At 43.0% G+C, this 24,307-nt stretch overlaps 1 protein-coding gene across 1 annotated transcript in view; it reads right to left on the bottom strand.

Moving 5' to 3' along the window:
• Positions 1-2,524: 2,524 nt before the first annotated feature.
• PM20D2 (peptidase M20 domain containing 2) overlaps positions 2,525-24,307 on the bottom strand; it is a 44,677-nt gene continuing 22,894 nt past the window's right edge. Inside the window, exons 5-7 of the mRNA XM_077289738.1 lie at positions 22,054-22,189; positions 7,105-7,212; positions 2,525-3,005 (exon numbers count right to left, since the gene is read on the bottom strand). Coding sequence (XP_077145853.1) covers positions 2,803-3,005; positions 7,105-7,212; positions 22,054-22,189 — 447 coding nt within the window. The 3' untranslated portion in view covers positions 2,525-2,802. The remainder of the gene's footprint in view (positions 3,006-7,104; positions 7,213-22,053; positions 22,190-24,307) is intronic.

A 24,307-nucleotide genomic window follows, 5' to 3' on the forward strand; every position in this document is an offset into this window, starting at 1 on the left:
TAACTGACCTGGCAATATGATTCTTCAAGTCAATACGATTAAGCAGATACTAAACCTCTACAGATATTTTTAATGTAAGGGGTGAGAAAAAAAATGTTTGCTTGTGTCACCATTATCCAAGACTCCTAGTTTTAAATTTTTGGGATATGGGGCTACGCGAGGGCTTATTATTCGAGCCCAGAGGTGACAATTCCCCGATACTATTTTGGGATTCATACGACATTTTGGTCGCCTCTGGCCATGTTCACACGATCCTTTTTTTGATCCTTTTTTTTATCCTTTTTTTTTCAGGTCCTGATTTGGAAAACCCGCAGTGCAAAACTGCACTGCTGATTTTCCTGCAGTTTCTTCTGCAGATTCCTCTGCGGGTTTTCAACAGCACTTTCCTATTGGTGCCTGTTGAAAACAGGAGCTGAATCCGCAGAAAGAAGTGACATGGTACTTCTTTTTTTCTGCAGGCAAATCCTCGCGGATTTGCCTGAGAAAAAAAGGATAGTGGGCACAGCGGTTTTTGTTTTCCATAGAGTAACATTGGACTGTACCCTGCATGGAAAAAGGACCTGAAAAAAAAAGGATCAAAAAAAGGATCGTGTGAACATAGCCTCTCAATGCATTTTATTGCAATGTTGCAGTGGCTAAAAAAACAATTCTGGAGCTTGAATTTTTGTTCTTGTTATGCCGTTTTCTGATCAGATTGATTTCTCTTATATTATGATAGATCAGACTCTTACGAACTCAGCGACACCAAATACATGCTTTTTTAATTGCCTTATTTTTAATGGGGTAAAAGGGTGATAAAGATTTCAAATTCTCTTTTTTCATTTTTTGTAAAAAAAAAAATATATATATTGGTCCATATTTTACTGTATTTGCTAGTCCCGGTAGGTGACTTGAAGCTGCGATTGTCTGATGGCTTGTGCTATATGCTACAGCACTGGTATTTACAGCAAAAACCACGGTCTCCTATGAATGCCAGCTACAGGCTGAGACACAGGGATCTTCAGCAGACCCCAGCTGTTATGGCAAACCATTAGCACCCAGTGATCACGTCTGAGAAGCCCTGATAGGAGAGTGGAATGTTATATTCCAGGTCAGAGATTGACAGTGCCATTTAACAAACTAAGGGTACCGTTACACTAAACGATTTACCAACGATCAGGACCAGCGATACGACCTGGCCGTGATCGTTGGTAAGTCGTTGTGTGGTCGCTGGAGAGCTGTCACACAGACAGCTCTCCAGCGACCAACGATGCCGAAGTCCCCGGGTAACCAGGGTAAACATCGGGTTACTAAGTGCAGGGCCGCGCTTAGTAACCAGATGTTTACCCTGGTTACCATTGTAAATGTAATAAAAACAAAAACAGTACATACTCACATTCCGGTCACTGTCACGTCCCTCGCCGTCAGCTTCCCGCACTGACTGTCAGTGCCGGCCGTAAAGCACAGCACAGCGGTGACGTCACCGCTGTGCTTTGCTTTTACTTTACGGCCGGCGCTCACAGTCAGTGCGGGAAGCTGACGGCGAGGGACGTGACAGTCACCGGAATGTGAGTATGTACTGTTTTTGGTTTTATTACATTTACAATGGTTACCAGGGTAAACATCGGGTTACTAAGTGCGGCCCTGCGCTTAGTAACCCGATATTTACCCTGGTTACAAGCGAACACATCGCTGGATCAGCGTCACACACGCCGATCCAGCGATGACAGCGGGTGATCCAGCGACTAAATAAAGTTTCAAACGATCTGCTACGACGTATGATTCTCAGCGGGGTCCCTGATCGCAGTAGCATGTCAGACACAGCGAGATCGTATGTATATCGCTGGAACGTCACGGATCGTGCCGTCGTAGCGACCAAAGTGCCACTGTGAGACGGTACCCTAACAGCCGCAAGTAGATCCGAGCTGTTAAAGGCACACAATGGCTGATTAAATCAGCCATTATCTGCTGGGAAAGTCAGGAAAGTAAGGCTATGTGCACACTTTGCGGAATGGTGTGCAGATTTTTCCGCACAGTTTTTGGTAAATCCGTAGGTAAACTGCACTGCGGATTTACCGCGGAATTACTGCGGTTTTCCTGCAGATTCCACCTGCGGTTTTACACATGCAAATTCCTATTGTGGAGCAGGTGTAAACCGCTGCGGAATCCGCACAAAATTGACATGCTGCGGAATGTAACCCGCTGCGTTTCCGTGCGTTTTTTTCTGCAGCATGTGCACTGCGGATTTTGTTTTCCATAGGCTTACATGGTACTGTACACCTCATGGAAAACTGCTGCGGATCCGCAGTGTGTACACATAGCCCAACGTCAAAAGGTTGTGGTCAAAGGGTTAAAGAGTAGCTAAATGTCATATGTCGAGAAGGGGTTCAAACAAAGTTTCATGATGAATTGATAAGGAAAGTCCTGCCAATATTTTTTTTTTAATGAGTATATTAGTGAGATACTTTTATACCCACATTTCTGATATTATCGGGATCACGATGTAGTCATTCCGTCAGGACACAAATGACACGGAGTATCAGAATGTGTGTAAAAGGGTCATACATTTATTTTACAGATGTGCCAATTACATTCATACATAGAAAACTGCAAGTGGTAGCAAATACAATCAAAATCACATATACAATGCAGTGGAAAAGGTGGAGAACACTGTCCATAATAGTCTACTATCAAGCATTACATAGAGTAATAATTCTAGTAATCTCATAATCATTATTCTGTGCTGTGTTCACAATGTGATCAGGAACCAGAAATGTTTCTATGAACCAGGGTGGGACGGTCCCCATCAGAGATCTTCACTGCTCAGCATGAAGCACATCCTGCTCCGCTACTTGGTTCTCTGGCTTTATTAACGGCTCCTGAATTCATCTCTTCCTCCATTTCTTTCATCATCTTCCAGTCATGGCGAACACTTTCCAGTAAATCCGGGTTGAAAATCACATCTAATGCAGTCATTGCCAATGATTTTGCAGTCCGAAGTGTGTAATACTGAGCTTCTTCTGAGCCTGTTAAAATGGCAAAGACAATGCCAAAGAATGAATGAATATTGATTTACAGACAAGTGAATGATATCGGTCCAATGACCAAATATTCTGTACGCAACAGGTGTATTTTAGTTTAGAAAACGTCTTCGAAGATTCTGCACACTAGTTAATTTTAAGAAAGCAACTAAACGTGGTGATGTATAGGTCAGCCTACATCAACTCACTTCATTGCAGAGAAATCCATACTTGTATCCATATGTAAATTAGACTGGAAGCGCACTTGTGGTCCACAGCTCCTCGTCAGTTCTCCCCTCCAGGCGCCACCCACAGTTGCTTGATTGACAGTGAATCAAGCTTTATACACCAGTAATAGACATTTTCGCGCTTGACAGTAATACAGTATTTGTGACAGACAAGCTCACTATTCCCATCATCAAGATGCTATCCCAATATTCAGTAGGTGTAATAGTGATAATATTAACAAATACCTCCAATTAGAAAAGTAAAGTTTTTCTGATTCGCCAAGTCTCTTTCCTCACGTACAGACATTCCAGGACATATCCATGGTTGTGACAACTGAAATAGTGACAGTTAGCTAGTTGGTAGTGGGCATAATCATGGATACCTAACATCCTACAATGCCTGCACATGAAGAAAGACAGCGAATCAGAAGAACTATACTACATTTCTAAATGGAGATATTTGCTAATATTACTATTACACCTTCTACATATTGGAATAGGATCTTGGAGATGGGAATATCTCTTTAAGTGTGCACCGATGACATGTCTGCTCCTCTCCTTGACTCCAGTTATAAGAGGCAATTCATATTCCTCTGCCTCTGACCACACGCACTCCAGTACCTGTTAACATGGACATCACGGTCTATGTGTAAGGGATGAACCCAAACCAATAATGTAATAACATATTATGCAGTATAGACTATGCTGAAGTAGATTTATTATGCTAATAAACTTCATATATAAAAATGTGCAAGTCACATCAATAAAAACTTCCACCCACCTAGAGTTTCACCTAGGTAGGCTTCATCTTGGGCACGAAACTGATCTAGTTGTTGGTGACTGGGAGAGGAGTGCATATGGTCAGAGAAAAATGGATTGCTACTTATGAATGAAGTTGACAAGCGGAGGCGACATCGCAACTGTTCACATTCAAGAAAATCACAACAATTACTGCATTACTGTTCTGAAGGGAAAAGGACACTTAATTAATGCGGCACCAGGATCACTGCAGTGTTACTGTGGAATACGCCCAACATTACACTAGAATAGTAGATGGGTTATATATACTAGTACCAGTTTGGCCATCATGCTTATAGGGATAAAAAATAAAAAGGTAAATTTATATTTGTCAAAAATAATGAATACAAAGTAACTTGGATCCACCCAGAGCTTCAGACAGTGGTACTCAAGTTTATATAATAAGACTTTTACTTTCAATCAGTCATTATTTTGCTTTTTCTTTTTAATCTACATCTGCAAATGTAGAAGTGGAGGAGTACCCTCATAAAAACAGACATATAGGGACCGATTCACAAAGCAATTCTTGTTAGAATTTAGCATTTTTTACGCCAGTAATGGCCAGCTCCTCCAACTTTTTGAGTAGTTGGCCAAACATTGAAGGGAGGCGGCATGGCCAAGTGCGTTGGAAAAATTCATAGTAATTTACGCTACAAAACTGGTCTCTGACTGGAGTACAGTTCTTGCACAAACAGCTGAAAGATGCTCCAAATTCATCCATGCCTTTTAATTAACGTGGCACACCTTATTCCAGCGCACCATTTATCAAGACTGGTGTGTATGAAACGCCAGTCTTGGTGAATAATGACCTTTTTTTTATTTGGGCTTATTCAATTTGAGTGGGGATGGGGAGATTTATTATGTGTGGAGAATTTGAGTGGGGATGGGGGTTTTTAATGTGTGGGGTGAGATTTGGAGTGGAGATGGGGTTATTTATTGTGTGTGGGGAGATTTGTAGTGGGGATGGGGGGGATTTAATGTGTGTGAGGAGATCTGAGGACACAAAATGAAGAGCAAAGGGAGAGATGGGGAAACAGTACAGGGGAAGGGGGGCATGTATGAGGAAACAGTACTGGGGGAATGAGGGGCATGTATGAGGAAACAGTATGGGGGGATGGGTGCAGACATTATGGGGAGCGACGGGGGAATGTATGTGGACACAGTATGAGTAGCGATGTGAAAAATGTATGTGGACAGAGTACGGGGAGTGAGGGTGATGGATGTGTGCAGACACAGAATGGGGAGTCAGGTGAGCAGGCAGTATAGAAAGTGAGGGGGTAAATATATAAGGAGACAGTATGGTGAACAGGAGGGATGTGAGAGGAGACAGTATGAGGACGGAGGGAGGGGAATAGTGTGAGGAGACAGTATGGGGGGAGAAAAGGGAGGAGGCACAGAATAGAAATTGAGTAGTGGGTTCGTAGCATGGAGGGACAGTGTGAGGGCACAGCCAGGAGGGGACAGTTTACCAAGGAGGGGGAGTGTGATGAGAGAGGACAGTATAAATACTGGGCCCTATAGGGGGGACACAGTATGAGAGGACAGTGTGAAGAGGGGGCCGGTATGGAAAGGAGAGGTCAGTGTGAAGAGCATGTACCATAAGAGGGACAGTGTGGGGGTCATATTTTGTGCAGACAATATAGTGAGGGGCAACTTTTTATTCAGGAGCATTTTAATGACACTTGTATCTTTAAGGGCGTCATGTGGAGATTTTCTGCAAAAGAGCGGAGAAGATGGAAGTCTGCAGAGACGGCTGTGGATGAGAAAACTCATCATGAGGTCTGGACAAGATGAAGAAAAGAAGGAGAACAACTCCAAAAACGACGTAATCTATAAAGGTACCTGGATGTAAATGTTATTTGTGATAATTTGTCTTTATTTATGTTAGGAGCATTAAAGGGAATGTCCAGGTTTGTGAGGAGTCTGCAGTCATTCTTTGTGACTGCAGACTTCTGAATTCTCACAGTGTGCACTGCACGCTATCAGGATTCTCTCGTACCGGCGATTTACATACATGCGGTCACGTGCTGACTAGACATGTGTGGCCTCAATAAAAATGAACTGAGCGAAGCCGGGCACGTCTAGTCGGAATGTGGTCAGAAGTATACAAATCACATACTTGTGCTGGCATGACTGTCCACCGGCAAGGGAGAATCCTAAAAGTGTGCAGTGCAATAGTTGTGAGAATTCAGACTGCGATGTCAGGATTCAGCTCTGCAGGTTCCAGTAGGTGTCACATGGACACTTCACTCATATGCGACTTTCATATTTGTGGTCCTGTGACAACGAGCTTCTCTTCAGCTTCTCTGTTTTTCACTGAACATTGACAGCATTAGGGAGATGAGCTCGTGGGTACATAACTAAGTGTGCAAATCGCATATGTCCTGGGGCGGGGTGCCAAAATGAATTCTTGCCCAGAGTGCCAGAAACCCTAGATACACCTCTGCCGGTATGCTACTGCGAGTGGTGATTACAGGGGTCCGGTGGAGGGATGTCTGTGCACAGGCAGTGAGGCAGGGACTGAGGGTGTGCACAGAGAGAATGGAGACCCGGAGACTGCCCGTCCCAGTCTACGCCGTAGCATGGAGCCCTCATTATCATAGGAATATGTCAGTTAATAAATTGTTTTTCTAAAGCTTTATAGTGTAGTTTTAGGTCAGGGAGGGATGAGCTAGCAAGGTGCAGGGACAGGTAGTGATGGCTACTTGCGGACACGTGCTGCACTTGCGGTTTTGCACTTGCGGTGAGACAAAAAAAAAAAAGCGTTTTTTTCCATTGCTGCAAGTACCGCATTTGACGGATCGCTGCAAAACCGCAAGTGCCGCACATGTCCACAAGTCCCATAGGGAATGATTGAGGCTGAACGCCGTAAGTGATCCGTTACGCAGCAGATGCGGGAAAACTGCCGGATCTGCTGCAAAAGGCTACTTTCACATCAGAGATTTTTGCCAAAGTCACTGTCGATAGTGTCATACTCAACAATGGGGAGGCAGCACTAAAAGTGCCTAGGGCAGGAGAAACTCTAAACACGGCCCTACTGTGCAGGCTACTTTCCTTATGGAACACTTTTAAATGTTTACCTGCCGCTTTGGTATATTCTGCAGTGTGATTAAGAGCATCAGAACCAATGAAAAAGTAGGGATGAATTCCAGGAACTTCAAAGGTCACGTTCCCAAAATCCGTTGAACCTAGAAAGACATAGAAAAATAAATATATAATATACATTGGTAAAATTTAATAATGCTGTGTGCTGCCTTATTTGATGGCTCTAACATTACCTGCTATCATCTCTTTTTAAAGGGAACCTGTCACCAAGTTGTTTCTACCTAATCTAATAGCAGCATACTGTAGAGACAGAGACCCTAAATTCAGCTATTTGTCTCTTACTGAGCTATTCAGTGTACTTCTCAAAAAATCATTGATTAGTCAACACAAAATTATCATTGGAGGATTATTTGGCCTGCTGCCAGGTAATCCAGCCATACCCCCACCGATTAGCAACTTTCTGCCTATGCACAGTGTGACAATCAATACACCAATCAGTGGTGTGGGCGTAGTTCTACTGAGCTCAGTTTTCAGAGAACTGATAGATCTGCAGAAGATAAATCAATTTTTAATCAAAGCTGCAGCATCATTAAACCCTTCACCACCCACACTGTTTTCACCTTCCTGATCAGGCCAAATTTTACAATTTTGACCAGTATCACTATGTGGAAATAACTCTGGAACGCTTCAGTGATTTGGTGATTCTTTTTTTTTTTTTTGCAAAATATTGTAGTTCATGTTAGTGGTACATTTTCATATTAAAAATTACAAAAACAAAAAAGGGCCAATGCAAAAGTTTGGAAATTTGTGTGCTCAGATAACTTTGACCAAGGTTTCAGACCTTAATTAGTCTATTAGGATTATGGCTTGTTCACCATCATTGTTAGGAAAGGCCAGGTGATGCAAATTTCCCAGCTTTATAAAAAAAAAAAAAAAACCTCTTCTAACTTTGTACCCAAAACAGCAGCCATGGGTTCTCTTCTAAGCAGCTGCCTAGCACTCTGAAAATGGTGGAGGCCCACAAAGCAGAAGAAAGCAAGAAGATAGCCAAGCGTTTTCAAGTTGCCCTTTCCTCCGTTCGAAATGTAATTAAGAAATGACAGTTAACAAGAACAATGGAGGTCAAGATAAGGTCTGAAAGACCAAGCAAAATTTCATTGACATAGGATTGCTAGAGAGGCAAATCAAAACCCGCGCTTGACCGCAACAGACCTTCTGAAAGATTTAGCAGACTCTGGAGTTGTGGTACATTGTTCTACTGATCAGAGACACCTGCACAAATATGGCCTTCATGAAAGTCATCAGAAGAAAACCTCTCCTGTGTCCTCACCATTACATTCAGAATCAGAAGTATAAAAAAACATCTAAACAAGCCTGATGCATTTTGGAAACAAGTCCTGTGGACCGAAGAGGTTAAAAAGGAAATCTTTGGCCACAATGATCAAAGGTATGTGTGGAGAAAAAAAGGGCACAGAATATCAGAAAAAGAACATCTAGCCAAACATTAAAGAACCACTCCAGCATTTATTTTAATTGCACCCCTGGAGTGGTACCTTAAAAAGTAATCCCCTGCCACCTATCATATACTAACTTTCCCCACAGCTTCGGTTCGTCTCCTGTAAAAAGAGACTTGTCGGCGTGCACCAGATTCTGCTGGAGCGCGTCGGAAGTCACTTTTCAATGCAAGTCTATCAGACTTGTTCTGGCTCTCAGACTTATATTAAGAGCTTGTGACTTCCGGCTGTCAGAAGCTGCACTCACAAGACGGCGCTGCAGGACTAGAGTGGTGTTGAAAACCAGGGAAGATGCTGGAGGGCGAGTATATCACTTAGGGGCAGGTGGCTTACACTTAAAACATCACTCGGGCGCTGAAAAAATTATAATGATGGAGTGGTGCTTTAAGCATGAGGGTGGATCAATCATACTTTGGGGTTGTGTTGCAACCAATGACACATTGAACAGAGAAGAATGGATTCAATTAAATTTTAACAAATTATTGATGCAAACATAACACCATCTGTAAAAAAAAAGCTGGAGTTGAAAAAAGGATGGCTTTTACAAGTGGAAAATGGATCTTAAACATACATTAAAATCCACAATAGACTACCTAAAAAGGTACAAACTGAAGGTTTTACAATGGCCCTCACAATCCCCAGATCTGAACATCATTGAAAATCTGTGGCTAGACCTCAAAATAGCAATGCATGCAAGATGACTCCGAAAATTATTACAGTTCTGCGATATTCCTAAGTAAGAAAGGATGAAAATTCCTCAAACATAAATTGAAAGACTCTTGGCTGGCTACAAAATGCATTTACAAGCTGTGCTACTTTCAAAAGGAGATGCTACTGGGTACTAACCATGCAGGGTACCCAAACTTTTGAATTGGTCCATTTTTCTTATTGGAACTTTTAAAATATAAAAGATTAAAATATTTTTTTTTCCTAAAATACAAAGGATATGTATCGTCTTTAACTTTAGGCATTTTAGAGATCATTTAATCTTCAACCCCTTATTGATCGCCAATACGTCTTTTTACTGACCTAAGATATAAGAGAATAGCCCCCCCACACAGGTGACAATCCAGCAGCTGTCGGCTGTACACTATAGCTGACAATTTGCTGCATCAGCCATATTCAGTGTTGTCATCGTCCATATCTGTTTAACCCCTTAGATGCTGCTGTCAATGACTACATCATATAAATGGTTAACAGAGTGTGGGGGCTCTCTCTTTATCCCCTTTGGCATTCTGAGACCATGATTGTGTGGTCCTGATGTTTGCCATAGTAATTCATGACCAAATAATGGCCTTAGAGTCTGACGACATTTAGGTGGTAAAAATACACTTTTTCATTCCTGTCATGTCACTTTGTATTAATTCCTGAAAAGCACCTGAAGGGTTAATAAACTACCTGACAGGAGTTCTCAGTATGTCAAGGGGTGCCGTTTTAAAATGGTATGATTTTGGAGGTTTACCAATATATAAGACGCCCAAAGTAATTTTAAACCTGGACAAGTCCCTAAAAAAAAAAAATTTTGTAAATTTTCAGGAAAAAATTACTGCTACATTTTTATAGAAACTTTATTCCAGCTCACCCAATTGCTGTATGCTCACCCACCTGGGGCTCAGACACCGGCCTTGCCCTGGCCTCACATCAAGGAAAATAGAAAAAAATTGGAGTTCGGCTCAAAAATTTACATGGTCGACATGATCCCGTCGACGCGTTTCAACTGCACTAGGCAGTCTTACTCATGACTGCTGTTTGGGCACTTGGAAGAGCTCGGAAGGGAAGGAGCACAGTTTGACTTTGTGAACGTAAAAATGTCTGGAATCGATAGCTGATGCCATGTCGCGTTTGGAGAGCCCCTGGTGTCCCTATATAGTGTAAACTCCCCTACAAGTGACTATTTTGGAAACTACATGCTTCAATGAACTTAGAGATGTGTGGAGCACTTCAAATACAGAGATGCTTCACAGAATTTTATAAGCCGTATTATTGAGCCGTGCAAATGAAAAAATACATCTTTATCGCAAAACCAGAAATCCTTTACGCACTAATTCTACAAGTGTGGCTGATTACTTTCTTTGTGATTTGTTGGAATTCTCCAGTTCAGCTGGCACCACCACAACAGCAGAATGCGCATCTTATCTATTGGCCACAGTACGGAGAGGCACGTAGTCTGGGCAGCCTCCCCTTAGACTGGGAGATCATTAGGCATTCTTCCAAGAAATCCCTCCTGCATTAGTGGTACGGGGGATCATCAGCTGCTGGTTTTATCACTGCCCACAGCCGAGGGGATCATGGCCCTGAGACAGTCAGTGCTGAAGAATTGACAGACAGCTTTATGTGGGGCCTGCCCCATTATGCCCTGTGGATGTTTCTAACCTTTTTTACATGATGGTTTTAATAGTGATGGATAGTGTTGAGCGATACCGTCCGATACTTGAAAGTATCGGTATCGGAAAGTATCGGCCGATACCGGCAAAGTATCGGATCCAATCCGATACCGATACCCGATACCAATACAAGTCAATGGGACTCAAGTATCGGACGGTATCCCTGATGGTTCCCAGGGTCTGAAGGAGAGGAAACTCTCCTTCAGGCCCTGGGATCCATATTAATGTGTAAAAGAAAGAATTAAAATAAAAAATATTGCTATACTCACCTCTCCGACGCAGCCTGCACCTTACCGAGGGAACCGGGAGCGTTCTTTGCTTAAAATTCGCGCGTTTACTTCCTTACTTCCATGTGACCGCGACGCGACCAATCACAAGCCAGAACGTAATTTTAAAATCCTGAAGGACCTGAAATTACGTCACGGCTTGCTGTGATTGGTCGCGTCGCGGCCACATGGGCGGCACGCGACCAATCACAAGCCGGGACTTCACGTAAGGAAGTAAACGCGCGAATTTTAAGCAAAGAACGCTGCCGGTTCCCTCGGTAAGGTCCAGGCTGCGTCGGAGAGGTGAGTATAGCAATATTTTTTATTTTAATTCTCTCTTTTACACATTATTACATTAATGTTGTTTCGATACCGATACCCGATACCACAAAAGTATCGGATCTCGGTATCGGAATTCCGATACCCGCAAGTATCGGCCGATACCCGATACTTGCGGTATCGGAATGCTCAACACTAGTGACGGAGCCAAATTTTTTAAATCTGACCAGTGTCAATTTATGTGGTAATAACTCTGTAAAGCTTCAACAAATCCCAGTGATTTTGAGATTGTTTTTTCATGACACATTATACTTTATGTTAATGGTAAATTTAGGTTGACATTTTTTATAAATAAACATAAAACCTATCAGAAATTTGAGAATGATTATCCCTTTAATCCAGATAGTCATACCACAGCAAAACATTAATAAATAACATTTCCCTCATGTCTGCTTTACATCAGCACCATTTATGTTATTTTATTTTGTTAGCATGTTAGGTGGTTTAAAAATGTAGCAGTAATTTTTCATTTTTTCAAGGAAATTTACAAAATTTATTTTTTACGGACTTATCCATACTTGAAGTGCCTTTAGGGGTCCCATATATTGGGAAATCCCCAAAAGTGATACAATTTTAGAAACAGCACCCCCTGACATATTTAAAACTGCAGTCAGGTAGTTTATTAACCCTTCAGGTGATTTTCAGGAATTAATGCAAAGTGGCATGAGAGGAATGAAAATGTGTATTTTTACCACCTAAATGCCTCTAATTTCTGAACAGGTTACAACAGCCGTCAGACTCTAAGGCTGCTATTTGGTCATGAATTGCCATGGTAAACATCAGGGTCACAAAATCATGATCTGAGGGCACTGATTGGGATAAAGAGGGAGCCCCCACACTCTGTTAACCATTTATATGATGTAGTCACTATTGACAGCAGCATCTAAGGGGTTAAACAGATATGGACGGTGCAAACACTGATCGTGGCTGATGCAGCACGTTGTCAACTATAGTGTACAGCCGACAGCTGCTGGATTGTCTCCTGTATGGGGAGGCTATTCTCTTATATCTCAGGTCAGTTAAAAGACGTATTGGCGGTCATTAAGAGGTTAATTATATGACTGCTGCATTTGGGATAAAGTGTATACTGTGAGTCCTGTATTACATAGGTATGTTTCTTTGGCCATGTCTCTTGGCATTAATCAGACACGCTTTAAAGAAGCATTGCCCTGTGATTTATTTCCATTAGCTTTTCACCTCTCATGAAACATAAAAGAAAACTTTGGAGGAGTGAATTTATAGATCTATTATCACTATAGCTGCTAAAGAATTTTTAACAAGATAAAAAAAGTTGATCATGAAGATGATCGATGAAGAGGATTCCCAGATCTTTTCATAATTGACCGCAAGCCTTTTGTTTTTCATCCATTATAGGACAAAAAGTTCCTGAAAAGTGCAACGGTTTATTCCAACATTTGGGAATTGTATTAAAAGAATGTAAAAATTTTGGCAACATGGCTTGGTTCAACTATGACGAGCAATTCCATCAAAAATTATCTGTGCACAAGAATCATTCATAAGTGTGAAGGGCGTTTGCCTTTCCTTGAACCTTATGCTTCCCCAGAGGCCTTCATCTTGATTTAGACAAGAGAACACTGACATTAAACGAGAATGATATGCACAAAGGAATATGCTTCATGCTTAACGATTGAAATTGTAATTGGATGTAAAACTGTAGGTACAAGCATGAGTGCTCCTTGTGTTATGGTAATCACCCGGTATTTAATTGCTTCAAAAGGATTAGCAGTACCGCACAGTCACAGCCAAGTACCAAGGAGTACGTTCAAAAAAGCAAAGACGTCAGGGACGAGGCAAAGAATGTTATGTTCACTAGAAGCATCCCCTGACACGGAGATGGTGAAAATGGTGTTTACAAGTTTTCGGGACAGTTTTTTCATAGCCCTGTCTACTGGAAAAGGTTGTAAGGAAGTTAAACTATAATTGACTAACAATCATTTTCCAGTGGTTAGGGAAAAGTTATTCAATGACTTAGAAGAAGGTAAAATTGCTGATCCTTTTGTTAATCCTCCATTTGGGGATTTTATCATTTTCGCTATTAGGAATTGTCCCAGAGAAAGAACGTAATAGTTTCAGGATTATTCACCATTTATCCTTCTCGAAAGGATTGTCTTTAACCCCTTAATCCCATATGACGTACTATCCCGTCGAGGTGACCTGGGACTTAATTCCCAGTGACGGGATAGTACATCATATGCGATCGGCCGCGCTCACGGGGGGAGCGCGGCCGGGTGTCAGCTGCTATCGCAGCTGACATCCGGCACTACGTGCCAGGAGCGGTCACGGACCGCTCCTCGCGCATTAACCCCCGGGACACTGCGATCAAACATGATCGCAGCGTTCCGGGGGCACAGGGAAGCATCGCGCAGGGAGGGGGCTCCCTGCAGGCTTCCCTGAGACCCTCGGTACAAAGCGATGTGCTCACCTTGTACCGAGCGTCTCCTCCCTGCAGGCCCCGGATCCAAAATGGCCGCAGGGCTACTTCCGGGTCCTGCAGGGAGGTGGCTTACAAGTGCCTCCTCAGAGCAGGCATTGGTAAGCCAGGAGCAGTGCACGATAGAACGCTGATCTGACACAGTGCTCTGCAAAGTGTCAGATCAGCGATCTGTCACTATGTAGTGATGTCCCCCCTCCCCCCCCTTCCTGGGGCAATGTGATAATGTAAAAAAAAAAAAGATATTTAGATGTGTAACAAAAAAAAAAAAAAATTCCTAAATAAAGAAAAAAAAATATATTGTTCCCATAAATACATTTCTTTATCTAAATTTGTAAAAAAAACAATAAAAGTACACATATTTAATATCACCGCGTCCGTAACGACCCAACCTATAAAACTGTTACACTTGTTAACCCCTTCAGTGACCACCGTTTAAAAAAAAAAAAAAAAAGGGGCAAAAAAACAACGCTTTATCATACCGCCGAACAAAAAGTGGAATAACACGCAATCAAAAAAACGGATATAAATAACCATGGTACTGCTGAAAACGTCATCTTGTCCTGCAAAAAACGAGCCACCATACAGCATCATCAGCGAAAAAATAAAAGTTATAGTCCTCAGAATAAAGCGATGCAAAAATAATTATTTTTCTAATAAATAGTTTTTATCGTATAAAAGCGCCAAAACATTAAAAAAATGATATAAATGAGGCATTCCTGTAAACGTACTGACCCGAAGAATAAAACTGCTTTATCAATTTTACCAAACATGGAACGGTATAAACGCCCCCCCCAAAAGAAACTCATGAATAGCTGGTTTTTGGTCATTCTGCCTCACAAAAATCGGAATAAAAAGCGATCAAAAAATGTCACTTGCCCGAAAATGCTACCAATAAAAACATCAAATCGTCCCGCAAAAAAACAAGAACTCACATTACTCTGTAGACCAAAATATGGAAAAATTATAGCTCTCAAAATGTGGAGATGCAAAAACTATTTTTTGCAATAAAAAGCGTCTTTTAGTGTGACAGCTGGCAATCATAAAAATCCGCTAAAAAACCCGCTCTAAATGTAAATCAAACCCCCCTTCATCACCCCCTTAGTTAGGGAAAAATAATAAAATTAAAAAATGTATTTATTTCCATTTTCCCATTAGGGTTAGGGCTAGGGTTGGGGCTACAGTTAGGGTTTGGATTACATTTACGGTTGGGATTAGTGTTAGGGGTGTGTCAGGGTTAGGGGTGTGTTTGGGTTAGGGTTTTAGTTACAGTTAGGGGTTTCCACTGTTCAGGCACATCAGGGGCTCTCCAAACGCGACATGGCGTCCGATCTCAATTCCAGCCAATTCTGCGTTGAAAAAGTAAAACAGTGCTCCTTCCCTTCCGAGCTCTCCCGTGCGCCCAAACAGGGGTTTACCCCAACATATGGGGCATCAGCGTACTCAGAACAAATTGGACAACAACTGTTGGGGTCCAATTTCTCTTGTTACCCTTAGGAAAATAAAAATTTGGGGGCTAAAAAACCATAGTTTGTTTTATAAACTGTAGTGTGTTCTCACAACACATCTAGATAAGTTCCTTGGGGGGTCTAGTTTCCAAAATGGTGTCACTTGTGGGGGGTTTCAATGTTTAGGCACATCAGGGGCTCTCCAAAAACAACATGGCATCCCATCTCAATTCCTGTCAATTTTGCATTGAAAAGTCAAATGGCGCTCCTTCCCTTCCGAGCTCTGCCATGCGCCCAAACAGTGGTTTACCCCCTCATATGGGGTATCGGCGTACTCAGGACAAATTGTACAACAACTTTTGTGGTCCATTTTCTCCTGTTACCCTTGGTAAAATAAAATAAATTGGAGCTGAAGTAACTTTTTTGTGAAAAAAGTTACCGTATATACGCCGAGATTTTCAGCCCATTTTTTGGGGCTGAAAGTCCCGCTCTCGGCTTATACTCGAGTCATACCCAAGGGTCGGCAGGGGAGGGGGGGGCTATTTAATTATACTCACCTACTGCTGGCGCGGTCCCTGCGCGTCCCTGCTTCTTCCAGCGCTGCATATTCTTCCTGTACTGAGCGGTCACATGGTCCCGCTCATTACAGCAATGAATATGCGGCTCCACCTCCCATAGAGGTGGAGCCGCATATTCGTTTCGGTAATGAGCGGTAACTGACCGCTCAATACAGGAAGAAGATGCAGAGCTGGAAGAAGCAGGGACTGCACAGCGCCAGCAGTAGGTGAGTATACAGCGCTGCGCAGCACTGCGCGATATTTACCGCTCCTCGTTCCGGTGCGGCTCAGTCATCAGCGTCCTCTGGCTGTGACGCTCAGGTCAGAGGGCGCGGTGACGTAGTCAGTGCGCGCCCTCTGCTGAACGTCAGTGCTGAAGACGGAGCCGCACGAGGAGCAGGTAAATATTGAAAGTGCCGGGGGTCCTGAGCGAAGAGAGGTGAGTATGTGATTTTTTTTTTTATCGCAGCAAAAGCATATTGGGCAGTGACTGTACGGAGTATCTTATGGGGCCATAACGATTGTGCAGCATTATAATGGGGCAAGTGACTGTACGGAGCATCTTATGGGGCCATAACGATTGTGCAGCATTATAATGGAGCAAGTGACTGTATGGAGAATCTTATGGGGCCATAACACTTGTGCAGCATTATATGGGGCAAGTGACCTGTATGGATGATCTTATGGGGCCATAACGATTGTGCAGCATTATAATGGGGCAAGTGACTGTGTGGAGCATCTTATGGGGCCATAACGATTGTGCAGCATTATATGAGGCAAGTGACCTGTATGGATGATCTTATGCCCCATAACGTTTGTGCAGCATTATATGGGGCAAGTGTCTGTATGGAGCATCTTATGGGGCCATTATTACCCTTTATGCAGGGTTATATTGAGCATATTTTAATATGGAGCATCACACAGACAGCTCTCCAGCGACCAACGATGCCGAAGTCCCCGGGTAACCAGGGTAAACATCGGGTTACTAAGCGCAGGGCCGCGCTTAGTAACCCGATGTTTACCCTGGTTACCAGTGTAAATGTAAAAAAAACAAACACTACATACTTACATTCCGGTGTCTGTCGCGTTCCCCGGCGTCCGCTTCCCTGCACTGTGTAAGCGCCGGCCCTAAAGCAGAGCGGTGACGTCACCGCTGTGCTCTGCTTTACGGCCGGCCGGCGCTGACACAGTGCAGGGAAGCGGACGCCGGGGGACCCGACAGACACCGGAATGCAAGTATGTAGTGTTTGTTTTTTTTTACATTTACAATGGTAACCAGGGTAAATATCGGGTTACTAAGCGCGGCCCTGCGCTTAGTAACCTGATGTTTACCCTGGTTACCAGTGAAGACATCGCTGAATCAGCGTCACACACGCCGACTCAGCGATGTCAGCGGGTGATCCAGTGACGAAATAAAGTTCTGGACTTCTAGCTCCGACCAACGATGTCACAGCAGGATCCAGATCGCTGCTGCGTGTCAAACACAACGATATCGCTATCCAGGATGCTGCAACGTCACGGATCGCTATCGTTATCGTTGTTAAGTTGTTCAGTGTGAAGGTACCTTAAATGGTCGTCATTTTGTTGAAGTGTTGGTAGTAAAGCGCATTCATCCGATTCGGTTTTGGGGGTTCATTCTGTTTCCTGCTTGGTTGGTAGCAATTATTCTTACTCATCTTTGGCCCATATTTTACACAGTTTTTTTCCCCCAAAACTTATTTGTGACTAGGCCAGTGAATACAGGTTTTTTTTTTTTATTTTTTTTTTTTAAGTAAAACAGTTGCTGAAAAATATAACAAGTGTCAGTGGTGTGGTGGATAAGAGCCGCCCGATCACCATCGAGTTGTTTTTTTAGATTGTTAGGTGTTTTGGATGGAGTATGTTCATCAAATTTTGAGATCAAGTTCTTTAAGGCCAAAATAGGCTGGGTCATGAAGGGGTTAAAGCAATTTTTTCTATTGCTTTTTTTGCAGTGTTTAGGATTGGAGAGTTGGTGTCACACAGCAGGTATAGTCCTTCGATATTTTTTTTGCAAGGATTATAATTAGAATGGAAAATGGTGTTGCGGAGACACGGGGTGGGAGGGGGAGGTGGAGTCAGCAGGCGCCATGGTCCGCCAGCCGAAACTGCTGGGCCAGGTATCGTCCTACTGAATGCCCGCTCTCCTTTTAAATCAATAGTTTTTCATATCATCACATTCGTTTGGAGGGTTTCATTCCAGGTTTATTCAGAGATGATCTGGTTCATTTGTCAGATATCGGCTTAGATGTTTAGTCTGGATATTCAAAATATTATTGAGGCTGCAATGCTGGGGGGGGGGGGCATGCCGTTACACAGAGTCATGGCTTGTAGGAGATAAGATCCAGGTCTCGTACTGTGTGTTTTTATGAATTGACTGGACGATCGGCTTGAGCCAATTAAGGGCTGAGCCTTTACTGACACTGAGTTATGTTATGTTTTAATTTTATTTTTTTAGATATTTAATTGACTAATTTATTCAATATCTTTAATAAAACACTGTGGCCTGTTTTATGCCAACCAGTATGTGCATTTTATTACTTTATATTTACTATTCTTAAACTTTAAAGTGTGTGCATGAGATTTCTGAAATCTCATGGGCTTTGAGGTACTGTAAAAAGCAGCTAAAAATTAGAATTAAAAAAATGCTGCAAAAACGCCCTGTGTGAACTTACCCTTAGGGTATGTGCACACGTTGCGGATTTCTTGCAGAAATTTCCTGAAGAAAACCGGAAATTTTCTGCAAGAAATCCGCAATTTTTTTTTTGCGTTTTTTTTCCGTTTTTTTCGCGTTTTTTTAGCATTCTGCAAGCGTAATTAGCTTGCAGAATGCTAAAGTTTTCCAAGCGATCTGTAGCATCGCTTGGAAAACTGACTGACAGGTTGGTCACACTTGTCAAACATACTGTTTGACAAGTGTGACCATCTTTTTACTATAGATGCAGCTTATGCAGCATCTATAGTAAAAGAGAGAATGTTTAAAAATAATAAAAAAAATAAAAAAAATGCTTAAACTCACCCGCAGACAGCTGATATCCTCACCGGCGTCCGTTCCGTATAGATGGTGTGTGCGCGCAGGACCTTCCATGACGTCGCGGTCACATGACCGGTCTCGACCAATCACAGGACGGTCACAAGACCGTGACGTCATCGCAGGTCCTTCACCGCACATCAGCTACAGGAACCGAAGCGGGAGCATGCAGCTGAGAGGCGGGAAGACATCGAGGGTGAGTATATCACTATTTTTTATTTTAATTCTTTATTTTTGACCACTTATATATATGGTGCCCAGTGCGTGGAGGAGAGTCTCCTCTCCTCCACCCTGGGTACCAACCGCACATAATCTGCTTACTTCCCGCATGTTGTGCACAGCCACATGCGGGAAGTAAGCAGATCAATGCATTCCTAGGTGTGCGGAATCCCCGCAATTCCGCATTTTTAATGAACATGTTGCTTTTTTTTCCGCGATGCGATTTTTTCGCGGAAAAAATCGCAACATTTGCACAAAAAATGCGGAATACACTGTAAATAATAGGAGGCATATGTTAGCGTTTTTTTCGCGTTTTTATCACGTTTTTATAGCGAAAAAACGCGAAAAAAACGCTAAAAATCCTGAACGTGTGCACATGGCCTAACTCTAGATTCCATCTGGCCTCTGTTCAGTGGTGTCTTTTTCAGAGGTGCACAAAACTGTAGACGACTGCACTTATAAAAACGCTGATAAAGATGAACACCACTGGATCATAGGCCAGACGGCGTCCACAGTGTCCATCTGCCTTATTACAGGGAATCTTCTACCAGATTCACAATTTTGTTATGTTCTGCTGCTGTCACAAACTAAAAAACTTTTTGCATTGCCAAATTTTGAGAGCTATAATTGTTCTATATTTATGCCGACAGTCACGTGAAGGCTTGTTTTTTGCAGGACAAATTGAGGTTTTTATTGGTATTATTTTCGGGCACATTACCATTTTTATTTCCAGTCGACTTTTTGTTCGGGAGGTATGATGAAAAAGCATAGTTTTTTGCCACGTTTTTTTTACTTACCTTATATACTCGAGTATAAGCCGAGATTTTCAGCCCATTTTTTTGGGTCTGAAAGTCCCCCTCTCGGCTTATACTCGAGTCATACCCAGGGGTCGGCAGGGGCTGTCTAATTATACTCACCTGCTCCCGGCGCGGTCCCTGGCTGCCCGGAGCCCCAGCTTCTTCCTGTACTGAGCGGTCACATGATACCGCTCATTACAGTAATGAATATGCTGCTCCACCTCCCATAGGGGTGGAGCAGAATATTCATTACTATAATAAGCGGTAACGGTGACCGCTCAGTACAGGATGAAGCTGCGGCGCTGGGGAACCAGGGACTGCACAGCGCCAGGAGCAGGCGAGTATAACGGGGAGGGGAGCGCTGCTCTGCGCGATATTCACCTGCTCCGCATTCCGGGCGCCACTCCGTCTGCAGCGTCTTCTGAAGTGACGCTCAGGTCAAAGGGCGCGATGACGTGGTTAGTGAGCGCCCTCTGCCTGAACGTCAGTGCTGAAGATGGAGCGGCGCCGGAACGAAGTCAGGTGAATATTGAAAGTGCCGGGGGCCTGATCGATGGAGAGGTGAGTATGTGATTTTTTTTTTTTGTTCATCGCAGCAACAGCAAATGGAGCAAGTGTCTGTATGGAGCATCTTATGGGGCCATAACGTTTGTGCAGCACTATATCGGGCAAGTGTCTGGGGCCATAATCAACGTTTGTGGAGCATTATATGGGGCAAGTGTCTGTATGGAGAATCTTATGGGGCCATAATCAAGGTTTGTGCAGCACTATATGGGGCAAATATCTTTATGGAGCATTTTATGGGGCCATAATCAACATTTGTGCAGCATTATATTGGGCAAATGTGTCTATGAAGCATCTTATGGGGCCATTATTAACCTTTATGCAGGATTATATGGGGCATATTTTAATATGGAGCATCTTATGGGCCATCATAAACTTTATGGAGCTCCTGATTCAATATGAATATTCAAAAACACTTAACCTACTGATGTCTCAATTAATTTTACTTTTATTGGTATCTATTTTTACTTTTGACATTTACCAGTAGCTGCAGCATTTCACACCATAGGCTTATACTCGAGTCATTAAGTTTTCCCAGTTTTATGTGGCAAAATTAGGGGGGGGTCGGCTTATACTCGAGTGTATACAGTGATTTCAGTGTTAACTGACGGCGTTAACTAGTGGGACAGTTTTATAGGTCGGGTCAATCCTGACGTAAAACCAAATCTGTACTTTACTTTTTTTTTTTTTTATTATTAACAAAAAAGGGTGTATTTATTGGTATAATATGTAATTTATTTTTATTGCTCATCATTTTGGGATTTTAAATATAAAAAAAATATTTAACAATTTTTTTTGTTTACCTAGTCCTTCTATGGGACTATAACTTTTATCACTCTGATCGCCGGTGTAATGCGTTGCAATGCACCAGAACTGTGATGCATAATACCTGTCAGTGCTGCACTGACAGAAGCCTCAGACCATGCTCTCAGCATAGTCTAACAGGCTTGCAGTAGCTGGGTGACCCGAATGTCGTCATGACGACCTCGAGTTCCCATGGCTACAATCTGGCGAACTCAATGATGTCACGGGGCGCTGATCTGACAGGAGAGGCTTCCTCAGCCTTCTAAATGCTTTGAGATCAATCACGGAATTTAGGGGTTAAAATGCAAAGGGCAGTGACCCACATGATCGCCATGATGTACCCAAAAATCAAAACGTCGGAAACTCCTCATCTATGACGTATGAGTATGTCAAAGGCCATGAAGGGGGTAAAGTAAGTGACACCATTGGAATCAGGGTCTCTGTCCCTACATCATGCAGATCCCAGATGGGGGTAGCCAAAACCTAGTGATATACCTTTTAATGTAAAAATCTTTAATTCAAATTTTTATTTTTTTTTTTTTAAATAAAATAAAAATGATTATTGAAAGTTTATACACTCCCAGATCTTACCTGACAGAGCGTTTAACACCAGGTCATCGTTCGTGAACTTCATCCCCAGTTGTTTGCCATTCTCTATATATGCTTTTGCAAGAGCTTTATTTGGAAGCACATTATAGTAATCGTGACTAGGAGAACATAACTCCACCTAAAAAGGATAGATCATCATAAGCAGCAAGAAGAAAAAGCAATAGCAGCAATGCTGGACTGTCAGGCCAGCCACACACTGCCGGTCTAAAACCGATTGTGATATATCTCTCCTGAAATCCCCATGCATGCTCAGCTTGTTCGAGTGTGCATATGTTTTCAGCAGGAAGGCATGAGTAAGCCATTCCCTGACGCCTCTCCGAGAACAAAGAGGACCAGGCAGATCAGCTGGAATCCAACTGCCCGATCCTTACCTTCCCAAACATCTGATATAAGGGATGATTTGGAAGGCCACACCACACACTTCAAATAGATGGCATGTCAAGTCATAATTGACAGGTTTGGCCAGCATACAACTGACGCATACAGCCACACACTGCTGCAGCTAAAGGGTGGAACTTTCATTAAAAGTAGAATAAAAACACTGGCTTTAGGCTACTTTCACACTAGCGTCGGTACGGGGCAGTCGCGCTGCGTCGGCCCGACGTACCGACGCATACTGTGCAAGCGCCGCACAATGGGGGCAGCGGATGCTGTTTTTCCACGCATCCGCTGCCCCATTGTGAGGTGCGGGGAGGTGCGGGCGGAGTTCCGGCCGGTCATGCGTGGTCAGAAATGGTGGACCGTCGGCACAAAAAAACGTTACATGTAACGTTTTTTGCTGCCGGCGGTCCGCCACAACACGACCCAACCGTCGCACGATGGTTGCGACGTGTGTCAATGCGTCGCTAATGTTAGTCTATGGGGAAAAAATGCATCCTGCAGACGACTTTGCAGGATGCGGTTTTTCGCCAAAACGACGCATTGCGACATATGCAAAAAAACGCTTGTGTGAAAGTAGCCTTAGAACCCCAACAGGTTACTTTGATAGACATAGGATAGAATGATCTATAGACAATTAGGATAGATGTCCTGCCTGTAAAGTCACTACACAATGTGGCTAGCAGGTCAGACTGCACCACCGGCCGTACACTTCTTGATCCTTAGATATATGATAATGGCTAAAGTATGTGGACACCCCTGCTAGTTTAGGTGCTGCAGCCACATCCATTCCGGACAAGTGCACAAATCCAGCACACAACCATAGTATCTCTGTAGCCACACGTTGGCAGTGGCGTGGGTCATACTGAGGACCTCAACCGACCCCCTCATTCATCAAAGTGTTTTCGCCAAATTTCTGGTGGAAAACACTGATAAGTCTCAACATTTTTGAGCAACTAAAGTCTTTTGAGACCTTTGGCATTTTCACAGTATTTTCGTGGAACAGAGGTGTGACACCACAGCTCGCCTAATTCATGAAAAGCTGAGGTATGCCTTATGCCAGAACTGACTGAAGTTTATGGCAGGACACTTTTCAGACACGCATGTGCCTCTTAAAGTGAACCGGTCAGCAGGATTGTGCACAGTAACCTACAGTGTCAGGTTGGTGCCGCTATACTGATTAAAATGATACCATGGGTGATAAAATCCATCTTGCGGTTGTTGCTTAATCTTTATTTTCAGTTGTGAATAAATGATATGCCCGTGCCCTGGGGCGGCCTGTGGGGGGGGGGGGAGGCTTCTTTCTTTTTTTTTTTGACAGTATACATTAATTCCTATAAAAAATAAAAAATAAAAATCAGTGAGAATGGCGATCCGATACCTGCCACTGTGCAGGCGGTGCCATCTTGGAGGAGGTAATTTTTTTTTTCTCTAGCAAGATGGCGCCGCCGGCGCATGAGCAGTAGTAGCTATTTCCTACTGCAAAAGAACAGCTGGCGCCATTTTTGGACTGATTTTTTTTTTAGGAATTAATGTATAACATAAAAAAAAAAAAAATTACATACACATTATAGATGTGATCCTGCTGCAGGCGCCTGCCTGCAGAAGGTGTTTTTTTTCCCCAATATATACAATATCCAATATGTAAAATAGGGGGCTGGTCAGTGAGGGATCAGTGACCTGTCAGTAGCCATACTGATGAATACCTAAGCAGAGCACCACATGAAGACCCCCACCACAGCCTGCCCCAGGGCACGAGCATATCATTAACTCAAAACTGAAAATAAAGATTAAATATCAACCACAAGACTGATATCAACCAAGGTATCATTGTAATCAGTATAACGGCGCCGACGTG

The sequence above is a fragment of the Ranitomeya variabilis genome, chromosome 2 (assembly GCF_051348905.1).
Source record: "Ranitomeya variabilis isolate aRanVar5 chromosome 2, aRanVar5.hap1, whole genome shotgun sequence".
Taxonomy (NCBI): Eukaryota; Metazoa; Chordata; class Amphibia; order Anura; family Dendrobatidae; genus Ranitomeya; species Ranitomeya variabilis.